A 16,870-nucleotide genomic window follows, 5' to 3' on the forward strand; every position below is an offset into this window, starting at 1 on the left:
ATCTTATCAATATCATAGTTCACTATTATATATCTTTATTACCAAATTCATATAAACTATAGGTGTCCATTGCGGTCAAATCAGTGTATGGAAAACTTGGAATTGATAATTAAGAAAATATACATACATGTATTGGTATGGATTAAAAAAAACACGAAAACTGTTTACCTGGATCTTAAAAACAAATTTTATGATATACATTATTATTACTATTATTACTATATTCTTAACTTCAAATAGAGGGTTGAGATTTTACAAAACCCCGCTGCATTTTTGCGCCTGTCCTAAGCCAGTCGCATCTGGCCTTTGTTAGTCTTGTATTTTTTGAATTTTGTTTTCATTTAATTAAATATGTTTTGGAGTTTAGTATGACGTCCATTTTCACTAGTACACTTGTTTTTTATGGACCAGCTGAAGCCCGCCTTCGAGTGCGGGATGTTCTCGCTGTGTTGAAGACCCATTGGTGGACTGCGGCTGTTATCTGCTCTTTGGTCGGGTTATTGTCTCTTTGACATATTCCCCATTTCCATTCTCAATTCTAAATACGTATTTTTTGTTTTGGTCTTCAGGTAATGCCTGTTATACTTATACTTCCAAATCCAAGCTCCAGTAAAGTATCACTATGAAACACTTTCTGAGTATCCAGGAAAGTTGTCAGTTTATTTTTGTTTTATGAGTTTGAATGAAACTCTTGTATCTTTCGCCCCTCTTTTACAGTATATTTGTGTTCTTATAATACAGAAAAACGAAAAAATGATTGAAATTAATAGACAACAAAACAAGTAACTGGTTTTGGAAACTAGGAATAAGGTTTAACAAATTGTTCTATTCCCTAGTACCTTTGCGTTTTGTGTGAAAACGTTTTTTGTATTGCAGTCCTGTTTATTTATTTGTATTGTAGTCTTGTCATGTAATGTTGACATTTTGATGTTATATTTAACACTCCAATAAAAGCGGGAGGTCTTGCTAGCCAAAAAACCAGGTTCAACACACCATTTTTTTCTTAAAATGTCCAGGAAAATGGCCATTGTTAGATTTTTGTTCGTTTTTGTGTGTGTTAGACTTAAGTGTTGGGTTTCTGCTGTGTCGTAGGTCTCCTCTTATATTTGATGTGTTCTCTCAGTTTTAGTATGTTACATGGATTTGTTTGTTTTTTTCTCAATCGATTTATGAATTTCGAACAACGGTATACTACTGTTGCCTTTATTTGTCATAATATTTTTGACTTTGGAGGTCCGTAGCTTACTCTTTTAATTTAATTTTCTTCTAAATAACTTGGCATTTCAACAAGTCCTTTCCCTTAATCTCAGTCGACCCTTCTATCAGAACCTACCGGCGTGATGTTTTATTGCAATGATATTGTTATCATTGTAAAGAACTTTTGATCGTCGGTGTATGGTTTTTCCCCATATTCTTTTCGAGTTTAATAGTGACGATGTCTGCTTGTAATTTTCTGAATTAGTCTTTTAGAATTCCAACTCTTAGCTAATCTGACGGTGTCTGGTTGTTATTTTTCTTTTTTAGTCTTTTGAAGTTTCTAACTTTGATCTCAGGTGACGGTGTCGGTTTTTCGTTTTTCTTCTTCAGTCAATTGGAGTTCTAATTATGATCTCAAATGACAAAGTATGATCCTTATTTCTCTCTTCAGTCTTTTTAGAGTTCTAACTCAAATCTCAAGCAACGTTGTCTGTTTTTTTTTCTCTCTCTCTCTCAATCTTTTGGAGTTCTAACTTAAATTTCAAGTCATGCTTTTGTTTTGTGCTTGATTATGCTTGTAATTTCGTTTCAGACGCTCTGTTATTTTTGTTTATAAACGTTACGAGTGTACCCCTTGCGTTGATTATTTACAATAGCAATATGGTTTTAAATCCCTATCATCAATACAAGCAGACTGATTCCCGTATCTATTTGCTCGGATTATTTTATCTAAGATTATAAAGTTGTTTGTTTGAGTGATCTCTGTAGTGACTTCAAATATTCCCTCGCTTGGCATCACTTCAAATATAATAAAATAACGTTGCTTCTTGTCTAACGTGGGTTTGTACAAATATTGCCAAAGAACTTTCTTCTTCCCTGGTTCTAAGTGTTTCAGATTAGAATGAATTAGTTTGGCATCATGAATCTTTTTCAAGATAATAAAAGCACACTTTGATCGATGATATTTTAAATAAGTGTTAATGGTTCCTACGACGAACATAGTAATATTTTTAATAACGGCATTATTTGTAGGAATAGCTTCCGATGAATAGCATGCACAGCTTGATTCGGGAATAAGTGCATCGGTACAAGTCCTGTCTTTTGGAATTTCATTAAATAGACTAATTCCAGAATATTTAATTGCTTCTGTACCCTTTTGTTGAGGGTTGTAACTATTGGTCGCTATATCAATTAAGGTTTTATGGAGATCTAATGGTGACGTCAGACGATTGATATTATTTTGCAAATTGTGATCTATATGAGGATATTTTGTCTTCAAAATTGTAGGCAGAACTATAGAAAAGAAAGGAAGTTTTGCTTCTATACGACCAATCGGTGTATTCCTTATCTTATCACTCATTGTCCCATGGTCACTCATAAAAAACAAAATAGACCTTTTCAGGTGGCCACCTTCTTTCAAAAAGATTAGAAAATTATAAAAATCAGCATCTCCTAACTTCAGAAAATTCGTAAAATCGTGTCCTATCTCATTCAACCAGGACATCGCAAACTTCCTGTTGTTCTTGTACTTCTTCAAAAAACGTTTAAAATAATCTATTTGAATGACATGCCTCGGACTAGCACCATAACAAAGAGCGGATGTACCTCCTAGATTAATATCATTATTTTCTAAAGTCATAAACATCTTAGTGATTTTTGCCTGGTATTTTCGCTCGGAATTTATTGCAAGATAAAATGGCCGAAGGTAATGTTCCCCTGGAGATTCATTAAATCCACGAGCTACATAATTAAACGTTGAAAGTCTAGGATAATCCTCAGAATACATCGTTGCTGCGCCTCTTTCTGAAAATTTCTTCCAAACAAATGGTTGATTGTCAAAAAACTTTTTCTTGTTGAATGGTACACTATAATTGCCAGTTAAAAATGCCATAAGGTTAGGGAATGTATTACCGCCAACTTTAGTATAACCATTAAAAACATAAGCGCCAAGTGTTTTTTCAAGATATGTTAGTGTTTTTGGAAGTTCACGAATAGCAGCAAGTCTTGACATACTGTCTATTCCAAATATCAGAACACTAAAGCTATCATTATCCGACTTAAAATATTTTTGTTTTTGCTTTATATGGTAATGTAATCGTTCATAGATATTTTTTCCTTCAAAGACACATACTACCTTTGCAAAATCAGATTCCATCTTAGCACTACTTGACACATTGAACCATACTGAAGTACCGAACAAAACTTCGTCATCGCTTTGTTCTTTTCGAATGACACTTTGATAATAGCATTCAATATGTTTTCCTTTTGTTCGATTTTTGTATATATGTATCATCTCATCGTCATCAATATAAACTAATTCAGTGTTTTCGGCACAAACAATAGGATTAGGTTTCCAAAAGAACGGCAATATCGATTCATCGAAAGGATTTACTTTTGGAATTTCACATTTCTCGTTTGTATTTATATTAATGAAATTAAACTGAACATCGTTTTCTACATGCAACTTGAATCCGTATAAAATAACTAAGCAACAAAGCAAAAGAAGCACTTGCTTTCGTCGCGTGCAGTTATTTATCTTTAAAGCTCTCATGGTGTATACGTAGAAACCAATAAAAATCCTGGCTAAATATGCTCTTCTCTTATTCAACACAAGAACATGTTATTCATCTGCAAAAAGAAATAAAAGTGTGAAGATATAGCTTTTTAGATTGAATTTAACTGGATTTTATTCACATGTTAAACTAGGAAAGGTTTAATGGAAAGTATAATTAATAAAGTATGCATTGTTATGATTTCAGTTTCGCAGGATTGTTTCCCTTATCATTTTAACTCAACAAAATTAAGAAGTAGACTTGTTTTACTTTTGCATTAAATGAGCCATACAAGGGGTTAGTCAATTCCTACTTTATTTCTTGCTCATATTCGTGGTATCCAAGACAATCAAGTTAAAAGGCAGTGCTAATAAGCAGTTGGTGGTACGTCATACAATGTATGACAAAACAGAGCAAGGCATTGTTTACTAAACGAGTGAACTGTCATCTGTGACACGTACATGTATATTCATAACGGTCAACATGTAAATTAAGCGGCCGAACTAGACCATTAAATAAAAGCAACAATAGGGTATCGCTGTTTGAAATTCATAAATCGATTGAATAAAAACAAATCCGGGTTACAAACTAAAACTGAGGGAAACACATCAAATTTAAAAGGAGAACAACGAAACAAGAGAAATACTTAATAGCAACAACAAAAGAGACAATATAACACAACTAACGAACTATAAGGTTACAATAGTTATTATTTTGTCTTGGTACAAGACATTTGAAAGCGAAATGGTAAGTTGAACTGGTTTTTATTGCAATGTTCATTATAACACTTAAATGACAACATTACATGAGAGAACTACAATACAAATAAATGGTAGAACATATAGGACAGATAAATAAGCAAGACAATAGAAAATTACCACCTTTTAATAGTTATTAATGTTACCAGGCTTATAATTAAACACGCCAGACGCGTGTTTCGTCTACACAAGACTCATCAGTGACGCTCAGGTCAAAATACTAAAGAAAGCAAAACAACGATAAAGAGTATTGATGACCAAAAATTCCAAAAAGTTGTGCAAAATATGGCTAAGAATATCTGACTGGAATAAGAAAATCCTTAGTACATATATGTATTTAAAATAATTCATACTTTTGCAAACAGTAAATTTATAACACCGACATGCATATCAATTATATGGTCAATCATATTACGTGACAAACTACAGAATTAAAACGAGTACGTAAAACAGTCTAGATGAGCACATAAAACAGCACAGTCGAACCACGCAATGTATGTTTATAGCTGAATAGATCGACACACAAAAGTGACGTCACAGGTAAATAGCTTAAATTTTCCGAAAAATAGGACAAAGTTGACGATTAGGTTTGTAATAATGATATAACATGTATTTTATTACAATGAAAATACTAACTTATATAAAATTGTGTTAAAAATTAGACAATTAATTGTATTATCTAGTTATGTTGGTATTTCTTCTCATTCAGACTGTAAACCAAATACATCGTGTAACTTTTAGTAGCCCCAAACTAAAACCTTATAAATGAACTGGGTGATTAATTATCATTACCCTCAAACACTAATAGAACAGAAAAAGTAAGAATTACAACTACAAACTATACGACAGTTGACAATATCCGATCAGTATAACAAATATAACATCAAAAATAATAAATACATGAGTGTTGGATAACAAAATACGTGACACGTCTTATATCAATGCGAATTCACCTTCAAACAAAGATTATTGTTTTAAAATTTTATAGATAATTACTTGAGCAAACACACATATTTTCATCGGTTTTATGTTTTAATAAACATTTCCTTTGTGTAATCAAATGTGGCATATTTATTACAGCCACGTCTTATTACAATATGAATCAAATTAATACTTACATGTAGTTGTTGCAATGCAATTATTGTACAGCAAATACTCTTAATACAGCTTTAATTTTTGTTTTGTATAATTTATCTTTTCCTTGCGTTTATAGTCCTCAAGATTTATACGTAGTAAATACTTAAAACTGTTAACACCTTCTCTATATCTTTCTTTAATGATTTTTTTCTTTTATGCTTACCAGATTAGGTTTTAAAATATAATAATCTTTAAGTTGGTTTTTGATAAATTGACCTCTTAATTTTAATGGTGTCAAAGGTACCAGGATTATGATTTAATACGCCAGACGCGCATTTCGTCTACATAAGACTCATAGGCTTATATTAAAATAGTTGTAAACTTTAAATTCTTAATTATTTTGGCCACGAACTAAGCCATTAATTCAAAGTATTACAAAAGATTTGTTTTTGTCGATCTTTTTCATCCCATAATTACGTCACCAGTGTCTGAGAAGAAATTTGACGAACCAGGGGCATGTCAAAGAACGGCTCGTCCTTTTCATACAAAATTTACCGGAATGTGCCAAGACCTTGTTGATGCATATTCCGTATTAACTACACAAATAATACACAATGGTCTTGAAGTCTAATTTTTTTGTATTTTTTTATATGAACATTGCTTTACTGTTTCACGTCGACGTCATTGTCTTGTTGTTCTATGATAAATGTTGTATGCTTTTTTTGTTTTTCATTTTTGCTAATGTGCATTGTGTATATGCCTTTTGTGTTTTTTGTAACATATATGACGTTGCTCTGTACTGATAAATGCCTTCATTGTGTTATTGTGTTTTTGCATTCTTGTCTTGATTTTTGGTAATATGCTATGTCTATATGATTTGTTATGTTACATATTTGTTTGTGATTAAAATTATAACACAATATTGACTGCTGTACTCTTATTTTTGACATTTTTACATTTTATGTCTGTTTGTTTTGTTCACACATCGTTGTCAATAAAAAGGAATTAAAAGCGACTGTCAAAATAGTAACGGTTTAGCTAGCTATAAAATCTGGTTTTATCCATCATTTTGTTCATTAGAAATTGCCTGTACTAAGTCAAGAATATGACAGTTGTTTTCCATTCGTTTAATGTGTTTGAGCTTTCGATTTTGTCATTCAACTAGGGACTTTCATTTTTTAATTTAACCCGGAGTTTGATTTTTTTACGTTTTTCGACAAATATTGTTGATGTGGTGATTAAAATTAAGTTGATAACAAATATCACTCCCTATAGATACTAAAAGATTTACAATTTTATCAAATGGTATTTTAGCTGAATGTATATTTAAATCGGGCTTCTTTGCAAATGTTTTATTTCCAACTTCAATGACTTAGAAATTATCAAGAGTTACCTGCAGGTAATGACTTTATACCAATACATTCTAACATTACGTAATTTTTTATGTATACATAGAACACTTTCAAATCTACCATCGGCATAGAGAGTTATATCAACAGCACAATTATATAGTATCCCATGTTGAATTAAATAAAGTATGTCATTTACAGAAAATATAAAATAATAAAGGTCCTATTAATGAACCTTTGGTCAAGCTTTCTAGATTTCAGTCCCAGTTTTGTTGCCTATGATCTATATGATAATTTTTAAAAATAAGTTGCTGTTTGTCATTTCCTCTGATGTCGTTAATGAAATATTTCGTTGCTATTCTGGGGTTTGAATGTTATAATGAACTATTATATATGTGCTGAGTTTTCTTGGATTTGTTTGTATTCCTTTCACGTAATGTTGTCATTTTAGTTAATTTTTTTTAACATTGACAGATAAGCGAATATATAGGCAGGCCAAAAAACCAAGCTACACCAACCATTTTGTCTGAAAATGTCCTTTACCAAGTCAGAAATATGGCAGTTAGCAAATGGTATGTTTCTATGTACGTTGGCGCAGTTCAGTGTTTCTATTGTTCTGTTGTTTTTCTCCTTTAGTAGATTTTTTTGCGAACATTCTCTATGTTTAAATTTGTTACCTGGATTTGTTTTTTTTAATCGATTTAGGATTTTTAAACAGTAGTATATACTACTGTTGCTTTTTTAAAGTAATTTTACTGACAAAACATGCCATATGCAGGTCATTCACTGAAGTTTTGCATGTGTTAGATATTCAATAGCTTTCTAAAGATCCATAAGTATTGATGTCATGTACCATACTCAAGCGGGTTAACCAATCTTCAAGTGAGCCTGACATCCATGACCTTTTCTAAATGCACGTAATACATCAGAAATATTTTCAAAGAATTCAATCAAATGGTCAGACATAGACATTTCAAATAATTTTGAAATTGTAGGTAAAATGCTAACAAGATTGTAGTTTATTTAATAAAGTTGATCGTTTTTGTTTGTACAGTAGTACGACCTGATGTTTTTGTTATCTGCTAGGAAAATTAATCCAGCTACAAAACAGACATGTAGACAAAACTGGTTGCGGAAAAATACATTAAAAATTAAAAATAAACCAGGCATGTAAACAAAATACAGTGCAACCTATCTAATCCAATAACTGAGTATTCCAACATACTGCTTTAATTAATTAAAGCAAAGTTCGGCCCCTCATGAAATACCAGATGACGTCAAGAAAGCAAAAGTTAAGTTTTTGTTTATGGATTTATAGTTCCGTGGTCATTCAGTATAACCATCTTCAAAATTGGTCGCATAAATGAAAAACTTCATCTTTAATGGAGAAAAAAAGTCGTGTTTCATATCTTTTGTTCAGTAGTACATGTATATGAAGACTTTTAAATTATAAAGACATGTAGACAAGTTGACAAAAATAACCATGCTAGATTTGAAGTTAAATTTGCTTCATAAGTTGAAGCCTGATAAAATAATATGTAGATGTATTCAAAGTTACCACTTACACATTTAAGACTGTTCTACAGATAGTTCCTCTAATTTCCTATCAACGAAATTGAATGAAGTTTTATTGCCGTTACGAAATATTAATGAAGAAGGTATCAATCCTTTTTACTTTCTAGACAGAATATTTGCAACCATCTGTCACGGAATAGAAGTTCCTCTTAATATAAGTTCCAAAAAAAGAAGAAACATTTTCCGAAACATTATTTCCACAGAAAAGTTCCTAACGGAATAAATGGTATAGAATATTTGTTCCATCAGGAAAAGGTATTATGACATTGTTTATAACTAAAATTCCAGTTGAACTTCTGTTAGGTGGAACAAATTAACATTGACACATCTACACAAAGTCTTAGGAAGTTTACGTTTTCGTACGACATTGAAATGACATTCTCCTGCATAATTGATAAACAAATTTTCAGTGTGTTTAAATTGATTCACAGTTATCTAATCTTTTTAGTTTTCATTGGTAGAATAAGTTAAACACGACTTTACAGAATCGATTGAATATTTAAGATGTCAACCTGTGAACTACTTCTTAAACTATAACGCTAAGCAGGCCATGCGTAGTAGAGAAAACATACCTCATTAAAACATGATTAAACTTAAAAGAACTGTATATAGTATCATTTAAAATATGTGTTAAAATAGGATGTTAGAAATGTTCCCGCTGAAATGATATATATGTGTAGTTTATGAATTATTAATTGCATTCGTAAATCAAAACAATGATTCGATTACATATACAAAACGACTTATTACACTGGATTTTTTTCAATAATAATGGCAACAGTAGTATGCCGCTGTTCCAAAGTCAAATCTGTCATATTTTCTTAGGTTTGTACTAGAAAATATGCAAGAAACCCATTTTAGACGATGATTCACATAAACTGGATATCTAGTGGAAAGTCACATATATCAAAGCTGTGTGTTCTCATTCACTGTTACATGCCATTCCTATCCTTAAGGATACCACACTCACATCGATTTAAACTTTAACCGCAATTAAAGAATATTGAACATTCATTTTAGTTTTATCATCATTTTATATTTTGTGGGTTATAAATCATGAAATAGGTTATAGATATGAGCGTCACTGGTGAGTCAAATGTAGACGAAACGCGCGTCTGTCGTACAATCCTGGTACTTTAATAACTATTTACATCACTGGGTCGATGCCACTGCTGGTGGACGTTTCGTCCCGAGGGTATCACCAGCCCAGTGGTCAGCACTTCGGTGTTGACATAAATATCAATTATATGATAATTTTTATAACTTTCATGTTATAAAACTTTGATTTTTTCGAAAATCTAAAGATTTTCCTATCCCAGGTTTAGATAACCTTAGTCGTATTTGGCACAACTTTTTAGAATTGTGGGTCCTCAATGCTCTTCAACTTTGTACTTGTTTGAATTTATAAATATTTTTATATGAGATCAATGATGAGTCAAATGTAAACGAAACGCGCGTCTGGCATACAAAATTATAATCCTGGTACCTTTAATCACCACCATACTGTTACTACAAAAAATGAGGAATTAAGGACAAATTATCCATAAAATTAGATTGAACCCCTTCTTACTAATTTTTATCATTTGTTGTGCTGTGTTGTTACACTATATCCCAGGTTAGGGGAGGAATGGTCGCTCTTAGAAATGTTTAATTCCATACAGTCATAATACAGTGGTTGATGTTTGTTACAGTCTGGCGTAATCATGGAAGTTTTAACACGTTACAGTTGTTGCTATTTAATTTGACCTTTACCTTTTAAAAAAAAAAGCAGATAGTAAAATTGATAATACAATTGGGACATTTCAATTGACTTGTTGGTATTCTTAAAATGAATGCATATGTTATCAATCATGCAGTCTTCCTGAATACTATCCACTCACTTTACCTATTCAATTGTCACTGTTGTAGTATAACTGAAATATGATTTTCAAAACTTATACTTGTGGTATTCAGGCTTCAAGTTTTATATCTGTGTAATGACATAAAATGTCTACAGTTTAAATTAGAATATATAGTATAAAAACTGACTACAATATGCGAACTTATTTTATGCATGTTTTTCTTAAAGTAAATGACCATTTAATTGCCAGAGAAACACAAAATTTAGAAAGAAAAGGCGAGATTTCTATTTTACTGACTTTTGAATCATTTTTAGGAGTGAGCAAGCCAGAAAAAGAATATATATTATTTTCGCTTGCAGGGTATTTAATTGAATGTCAGTTTACTACTGTTGCCTTTATACACACTTCCTTCCCTCTCACTGTTTTCATTTCTAAAAACTATGAATGCTTGATGTCTTTTATATTTTCATAATTTGCATAATTTCAAGGATTGATAAACACAAGAACAAATATATGCATAGAGCAATATCAAGATAATAAATGAATAAAGTATTTTTTGATATTTCATTGACATTAATATTTGATATTCCATCAAGTTTTCCCTTATTTAAATTAATTTTAATATATTCTCCTTAATTTTGGAATATTTTCATATTTTTTCACGATATCACTAGTTTTTTTTACCACAGTGTTCTGTTAAAATTCCCTTGACATATATAATATACCGGGACGGCTGCAGTGCAGGCGATTTGGTGTCACGATATCACAGTAGCATGGGTTCGAATCCCGGCGTGGGAAGAACCAAAAATTTGCGAAAGCAAACTAGATATAACATTGTTGGGTTGATGTTTAGACGAGTTGTATATATATATATATCCAAACCCAGTGTTCATGACTTGGTACGTATACCTGTCGAATGCACACATCCGGTTGATCCCACCTTGATATGTTTCTCTTTAGATGTGCTCCGGAAGAGAACTTCTTGTAGGGAGATTATTATAGTAAGGGCGCTGCTTCCTGACAAATGATGCAAGCAAATGCTTCTATGATGTCCATGTCTCTGTCTTCATACAAAACTAAAGCGAGCAACAACATCCTTTACATCAAATTCTGACTGTTTTTTTTTATTGCTAATTTGAAATCAGGCTTTCTTATAAAAAGAAGATGTGGTATGATTGCCAATGAGACAACTGTCCACAAAAGACCATAATGACACAGACATTAACAACTATAGGTCACCGTACGGCCTTCAACAACGAGCAAAGCCCATCCTGCATAGTCAGCTATAAAAGGCCCCGATAACCCAATGTAAACAATTCAAACAAGAAAAATAACGGTCTTATGTATGTAAAACAATGAACGAAAAACAAATATGTAACACATAAACAAATGGCAACCACTGTATAACAGGCTCCTGACTTGGGACAGGCACATTCATAAATAATGTTGTGTCCAGGTGATCTCAAATGACGACTTACGGGTAGGTCTGGCTTGCAAGTGTAGTCACTTGGATGACCATTCATGCGTTTGTTAAATGGCTGCTCTGTCTCGCCAACATACTGCATGCCACATCGACACTGAAGGAGGTATAACACATTCTGGGTTTTGCAATTTACATTGCAATATATAGTGTACACAGACCCAGTACACTTGCAAGCCCGACCTACCCGTAAGTCGTAATTTGAGATCACCTGGACACACACAACCTGATCTCAAAAACCTTACCATCACGATCATAGACCACAACGAGGGTTGGTCGAAGGTCGACAGAGTCGCTCGGGAAAGATTTTGGATCAGAAAGTTACGGACAGTCTCCCCAGAGGGTATAAATGAAAAAACATAGAACGAGTCCCTTATTTTCCTGTGACCACCTGTTTCAAACAACGCCGGATTTAGTACTGGCTTTACAGTTAGAACTTATTTTTAAAATAACAGTTTAAATTACAGGTTTTCATTGATTCGGGATGATGTATAAGTACGTTGCCATGTTCAATTATTTTACCTCATTATACAAAACTTATTTTTTCAATCATTATTAGACTGCTATTCGTTTGGGAGGCTTAAATATGTAGTTTCTGTTGTAACTGCCCTACCATTGTCTAATTTATACCATCCTGGATCGGTTATGACATTTTTGATTTTTTTGTTTGAGGACTGCCCTCAATGCAGTTATAACATCTCAACTGTCACAACCTTTGGAAATCTAGAGTTGTGCCATTTCGCATCGTAAATAACTATTTTTATTTTTGGCATATTTCTGTAGTCTTTGCGGTGTGTTTGGAAATTTTAAAATTGTTCCAGCGTTCGCTTAAATTGTATAAATCAAGATTTTGATAGAGTCAATTTGAATTGACATGATTCATTTGTCATTGTGCAATTACCGAAGAAGGATATCTGTTATCCGAAATATCTAATATTTGTATATTTTATAGTTATTTAATGGTGATGTTGTACCCTTTTTGACTTGTTATATATATATACAAATATTAGATATTTCGGATAACAGATATCCTTCTTCGGTAATTGCACAATGACAAATGAATCATGTCAATTCAAATTGACTCTATCAAAATCTTGATTTATACAATTTAAGCGAACGCTGGAACAATTTTAAAATTTCCAAACACACCGCAAAGACTACAGAAATATGCCAAAAATAAAAATAGTTATTTACGATGTGAAATGGCACAACTCTAGATTTCCAAAGGTTGTGACAGTTGAGATGTTATAACTGCATTGATGGCAGTCCTCAAACAAAAAAATCAAAAATGTCATAACCGATCCAGGATGGTATAAATTAGACAATGGTAGGGCAGTTACAACAGAAACTACATATTTAAGCCTCCCAAACGAATAGCAGTCTAATAATGATTGAAAAAATAAGTTTTGTATAATGAGGTAAAATAATTGAACATGGCAACGTACTTATACATCATCCCGAATCAATGAAAACCTGTAATTTAAACTGTTGTTTTAAAAATAAGTTCTAACTGTAAAGCCAGTACTAAATCCGGCGTTGTTTGAAACAGGTGGTCACAGGAAAATAAGGGACTCGTTCTATGTTTTTTCATTTATACCCTCTGGGGAGACTGTCCGTAACTTTCTGATCCAAAATCTTTCCCGAGCGACTCTGTCGACCTTCGACCAACCCTCGTTGTGGTCTATGATCGTGATGGTAAGGTTTTTGAGATCAGGTTGTGTGTGTCCAGGTGATCTCAAATTACGACTTACGGGTAGGTCGGGCTTGTAAGTGTACTGGATCTGTGTACACTATATATTGCAATGTAAATTGCAAAACCCAGAATGTGGTATACCTCCTTCAGTGTCGATGTGGCATGCAGTATGTTGGCGAGACAGAGCAGCCATTTAACAAACGCATGAATGGTCATCCAAGTGACTACACTTGCAAGCCAGACCTACCCGTAAGTCGTCATTTGAGATCACCTGGATACAACATTATTTATGAATGTGCCTGTCCCAAGTCAGGAGCCTGTTATACAGTGGTTGCCATTTGTTTATGTGTTACATATTTGTTTTTCGTTCATTGTTTTACATACATAAGACCGTTATTTTTCTTGTTTGAATTATTTACATTGGGTTATCGGGGCCTTTTATAGCTGACTATGCAGGATGGGCTTTGCTCGTTGTTGAAGGCCGTACGGTGACCTATAGTTGTTAATGTCTGTGTCATTATGGTCTTTTGTGGACAGTTGTCTCATTGGCAATCATACCACATCTTCTTTTTATAAGAAAGCCTGATTTCAAATTAGCAATAAAAAAACCAGTCAGAATTTGATGTAAAGGATGTTGTTGCTCGCTTTAGTTTTGTATGAAGACAGAGACATGGACATCATAGAAGCATTTGCTTGCATCATTTGTCAGGAAGCAGCGCCCTTACTATAATATTCTCCCTACAAGAAGTTCTCTTTCGGAGCACATCTAAAGAGAAACATATCAAGGTGGGATCAACCGGATGTGTGCATTCGACAGGTATACGTACCAAGTCATGAACACTGGGTTTGGATGAAAAAAAACAAACACTGACAGCTGCATTTGCACCCTCGTATCAGAAACTTTGGAAAAGCGGATGCACAAAATCCAGCGTTGTTGATAACTGTTAACGATTCCGTTCTTGCCTACCTTATACGTGTTTGTGTTGGCAACTTTCAGATAATTATACGGAATGCAAACTGCCTTTTCTAACCAAACTAGGTATTTGAACTTAACAAATTAAGCGATATCTCTTTTAAATTAGACGAAAATGAAAAAAATAATGAAATTTTAAACGTTTTTGTCGCCATTTGGAACCGGAAGTTACTTTTTCGTCGTGTATGTATTGTGTCATCGTACTTTAGGAACAGTAATCTACGTTTTATCAAATTTGCATTGGATTATACCTACAACACAGCTTTCGAGGGACTTACGAAATGTAGCCACTTTCAACGTTTTTGCCACTATTTTGGAACCGGAAGTAACTTTTTCGTGTTTTATGTATTGTTTCATCGTACTTTAGGAACTGTTATTTTCTTTTTATCAAATCTTACTTTGGATTATACCTAAAACACAGTGTTTAAAGTATTTATGAAATTTAGCCATTTTCAACGTAATTGCCGCCATTTTTGAACCGGAAGTCACTTTTTCGTCATTTATGTATTGTTTTATCGTACTTTAGGAACTATAATTTTCATTTTATCAAAATTGACTTTGGATTATACCTATAGCACAGCTTTCAAAGGATTTACGAAATGTAGCGAATTGGATATGACACCATTTTTAAAATGAGCGGTGGCCATCTTGAAAAAATGAAAATTTTTGATGGCCAGCAGCTGATTTTTTTTAATTATCGTTTAGTCAACCTCTATACCAAATTTCATGCTTGTATCACGATTTGCACAATTATCTCCATAATATCTCCCACTATAGTTACATAAAAGAGGGACGAAAGATACCAAAGGGACAGTCAAACTCGTAAATCTAAAACAAACTGACAACGCCATGGCTAAAAAAGAAAAAGACAAACAGAAAAACAATAGTACACTTGACACAACATAGAAAACTAAAGAATAAACAACACGAACCCCACCAAAAACTAGGGGTGATCTCAGGTGCTCCGGAAGGGTAAGCAGATCCTGTTCCACATGCGGCACCCGTCGTGTTGCTTATGTGATTACAAATCCGGTAAATAGTCTAATTCGGTAGGTCAAATTCATGAAAGGGAAGGGGATTGTAGTTACGACGTAAGGAACATATCCGATATCATTTGTGAAACGGTTATTCCATAACGGTCAACCTACTCGTGATGGCGTCCGTAAAATTTACGAAGGGATGATTTCAACTTCACCATTTGGAACTCTTGGTTTAATAGCTTCTTTGTGAGCAGTAACCCTCTATCAAGTCATGATAGGAAATGCAAGCACGGAAATATCGTATCAATTGGGAGATATATACCCCGTATGCAGGTGCTGCTGGAATGTTGCTACTTAGAAAAGGAAAGTTCACAATTGGAAAGCTGAAATCATCTCTTTTGTCGTAAACTTTTGTCTTCAACCGACCCTCATTGTCAATTTCTAGATGTAAGTCAAGATATGAAGCCGACTTAACTGTATCTGTAGTATCCTTTATCTCCAATTCGATCCACATAGTCACCAAATTTTGAATTGTTTAGTGAAAGAACGTCATCTATATAGCGGAAAGTAGAGTTAAAGGATATTGCTAACTTCTTATCTTTCTTCCTAAAAAGTTCCTGCATGAAGTCAGCCTCATAATAATAAAGAAACAAGTCAGCAAGTAGAGGGGCACAGTTTGTTCCCATTGGGATGCCGACAGTCTGTTGAAAAACACGTCCTCCGAACGTAACAAATATGTTGTCAATCAAGAAATCAAGCATCTTGATAATATCGGTTTCAGAGAATTTTTTGTTTGAATCAGAATGATTCTTTACAAAGTATGATTTATCCCTCCCTAAGACAAGATACTTGTATCTACGTTGGCCATTCTTTTTTATGAAGCAAAGTAATACCAACTCTTTTAATTTGTGTTTTAGTTTGGAATGTGGAATACTTGTGTAAAGAGTAGAAAAGTCTAATGTTTTAATACTGTTACAAGATGAAAGATAGTTAGATTGTATGTACTCTAAAAGATCTTTGGATTTTTTAAGTATCCACATCTGATTCACGCCACCTCTAGAATAGGCAGTTTCACAATAACTTTGAAGCCCGTCTTTGATTGCTGATAAAATGGATGTTAATAATTTAGAAAGGGGTTTCGTGGAGCACTTGGAAGACCCAGCAATATACCGTTGTTTGTAAGGACAGTTATGTAGTTTAGGTATCCAATACAGTGATGGAAGATCCAGTTCTTCATCTTTGGTTGAAATACCAAAGGAACAAAGAACAGACCTATGATTATCCAGGATTTCCTCTTTGGTAAGTGTCGTGAGGGTATATGTTGGGTTTCCAAGTGAATTGTCTATACCTAATTTGTTTATCAAGCAATTAATGTAATGCCTTTTACAGATAAAA

General features: G+C 33.2%; 1 protein-coding gene across 3 annotated transcripts in view; it reads right to left on the reverse strand.

Annotated features, from left to right (window-relative positions):
- Positions 1-354: 354 nt before the first annotated feature.
- LOC134714916 (uncharacterized) overlaps positions 355-16,870 on the reverse strand; it is a 60,464-nt gene continuing 43,948 nt past the window's right edge. Inside the window, exons 1-2 of one of the 3 annotated variants that reach the window (XM_063576621.1) lie at positions 8,499-8,876; positions 355-3,825 (exon numbers count right to left, since the gene is read on the reverse strand). In XM_063576621.1, coding sequence (XP_063432691.1) covers positions 1,841-3,748 — 1,908 coding nt within the window. In that variant the 5' untranslated portion in view covers positions 3,749-3,825; positions 8,499-8,876 and the 3' untranslated portion in view covers positions 355-1,840. Of the gene's footprint in view, positions 3,826-5,625; positions 5,774-8,498; positions 8,877-16,870 lie in introns of those variants that run through there. The other 2 variants (XM_063576619.1, XM_063576620.1) reach the window with 2 other exon arrangements.

This window comes from Mytilus trossulus, chromosome 4 (assembly GCF_036588685.1).
Source record: "Mytilus trossulus isolate FHL-02 chromosome 4, PNRI_Mtr1.1.1.hap1, whole genome shotgun sequence".
NCBI classification, from domain to species: domain Eukaryota; kingdom Metazoa; phylum Mollusca; class Bivalvia; order Mytilida; family Mytilidae; genus Mytilus; species Mytilus trossulus.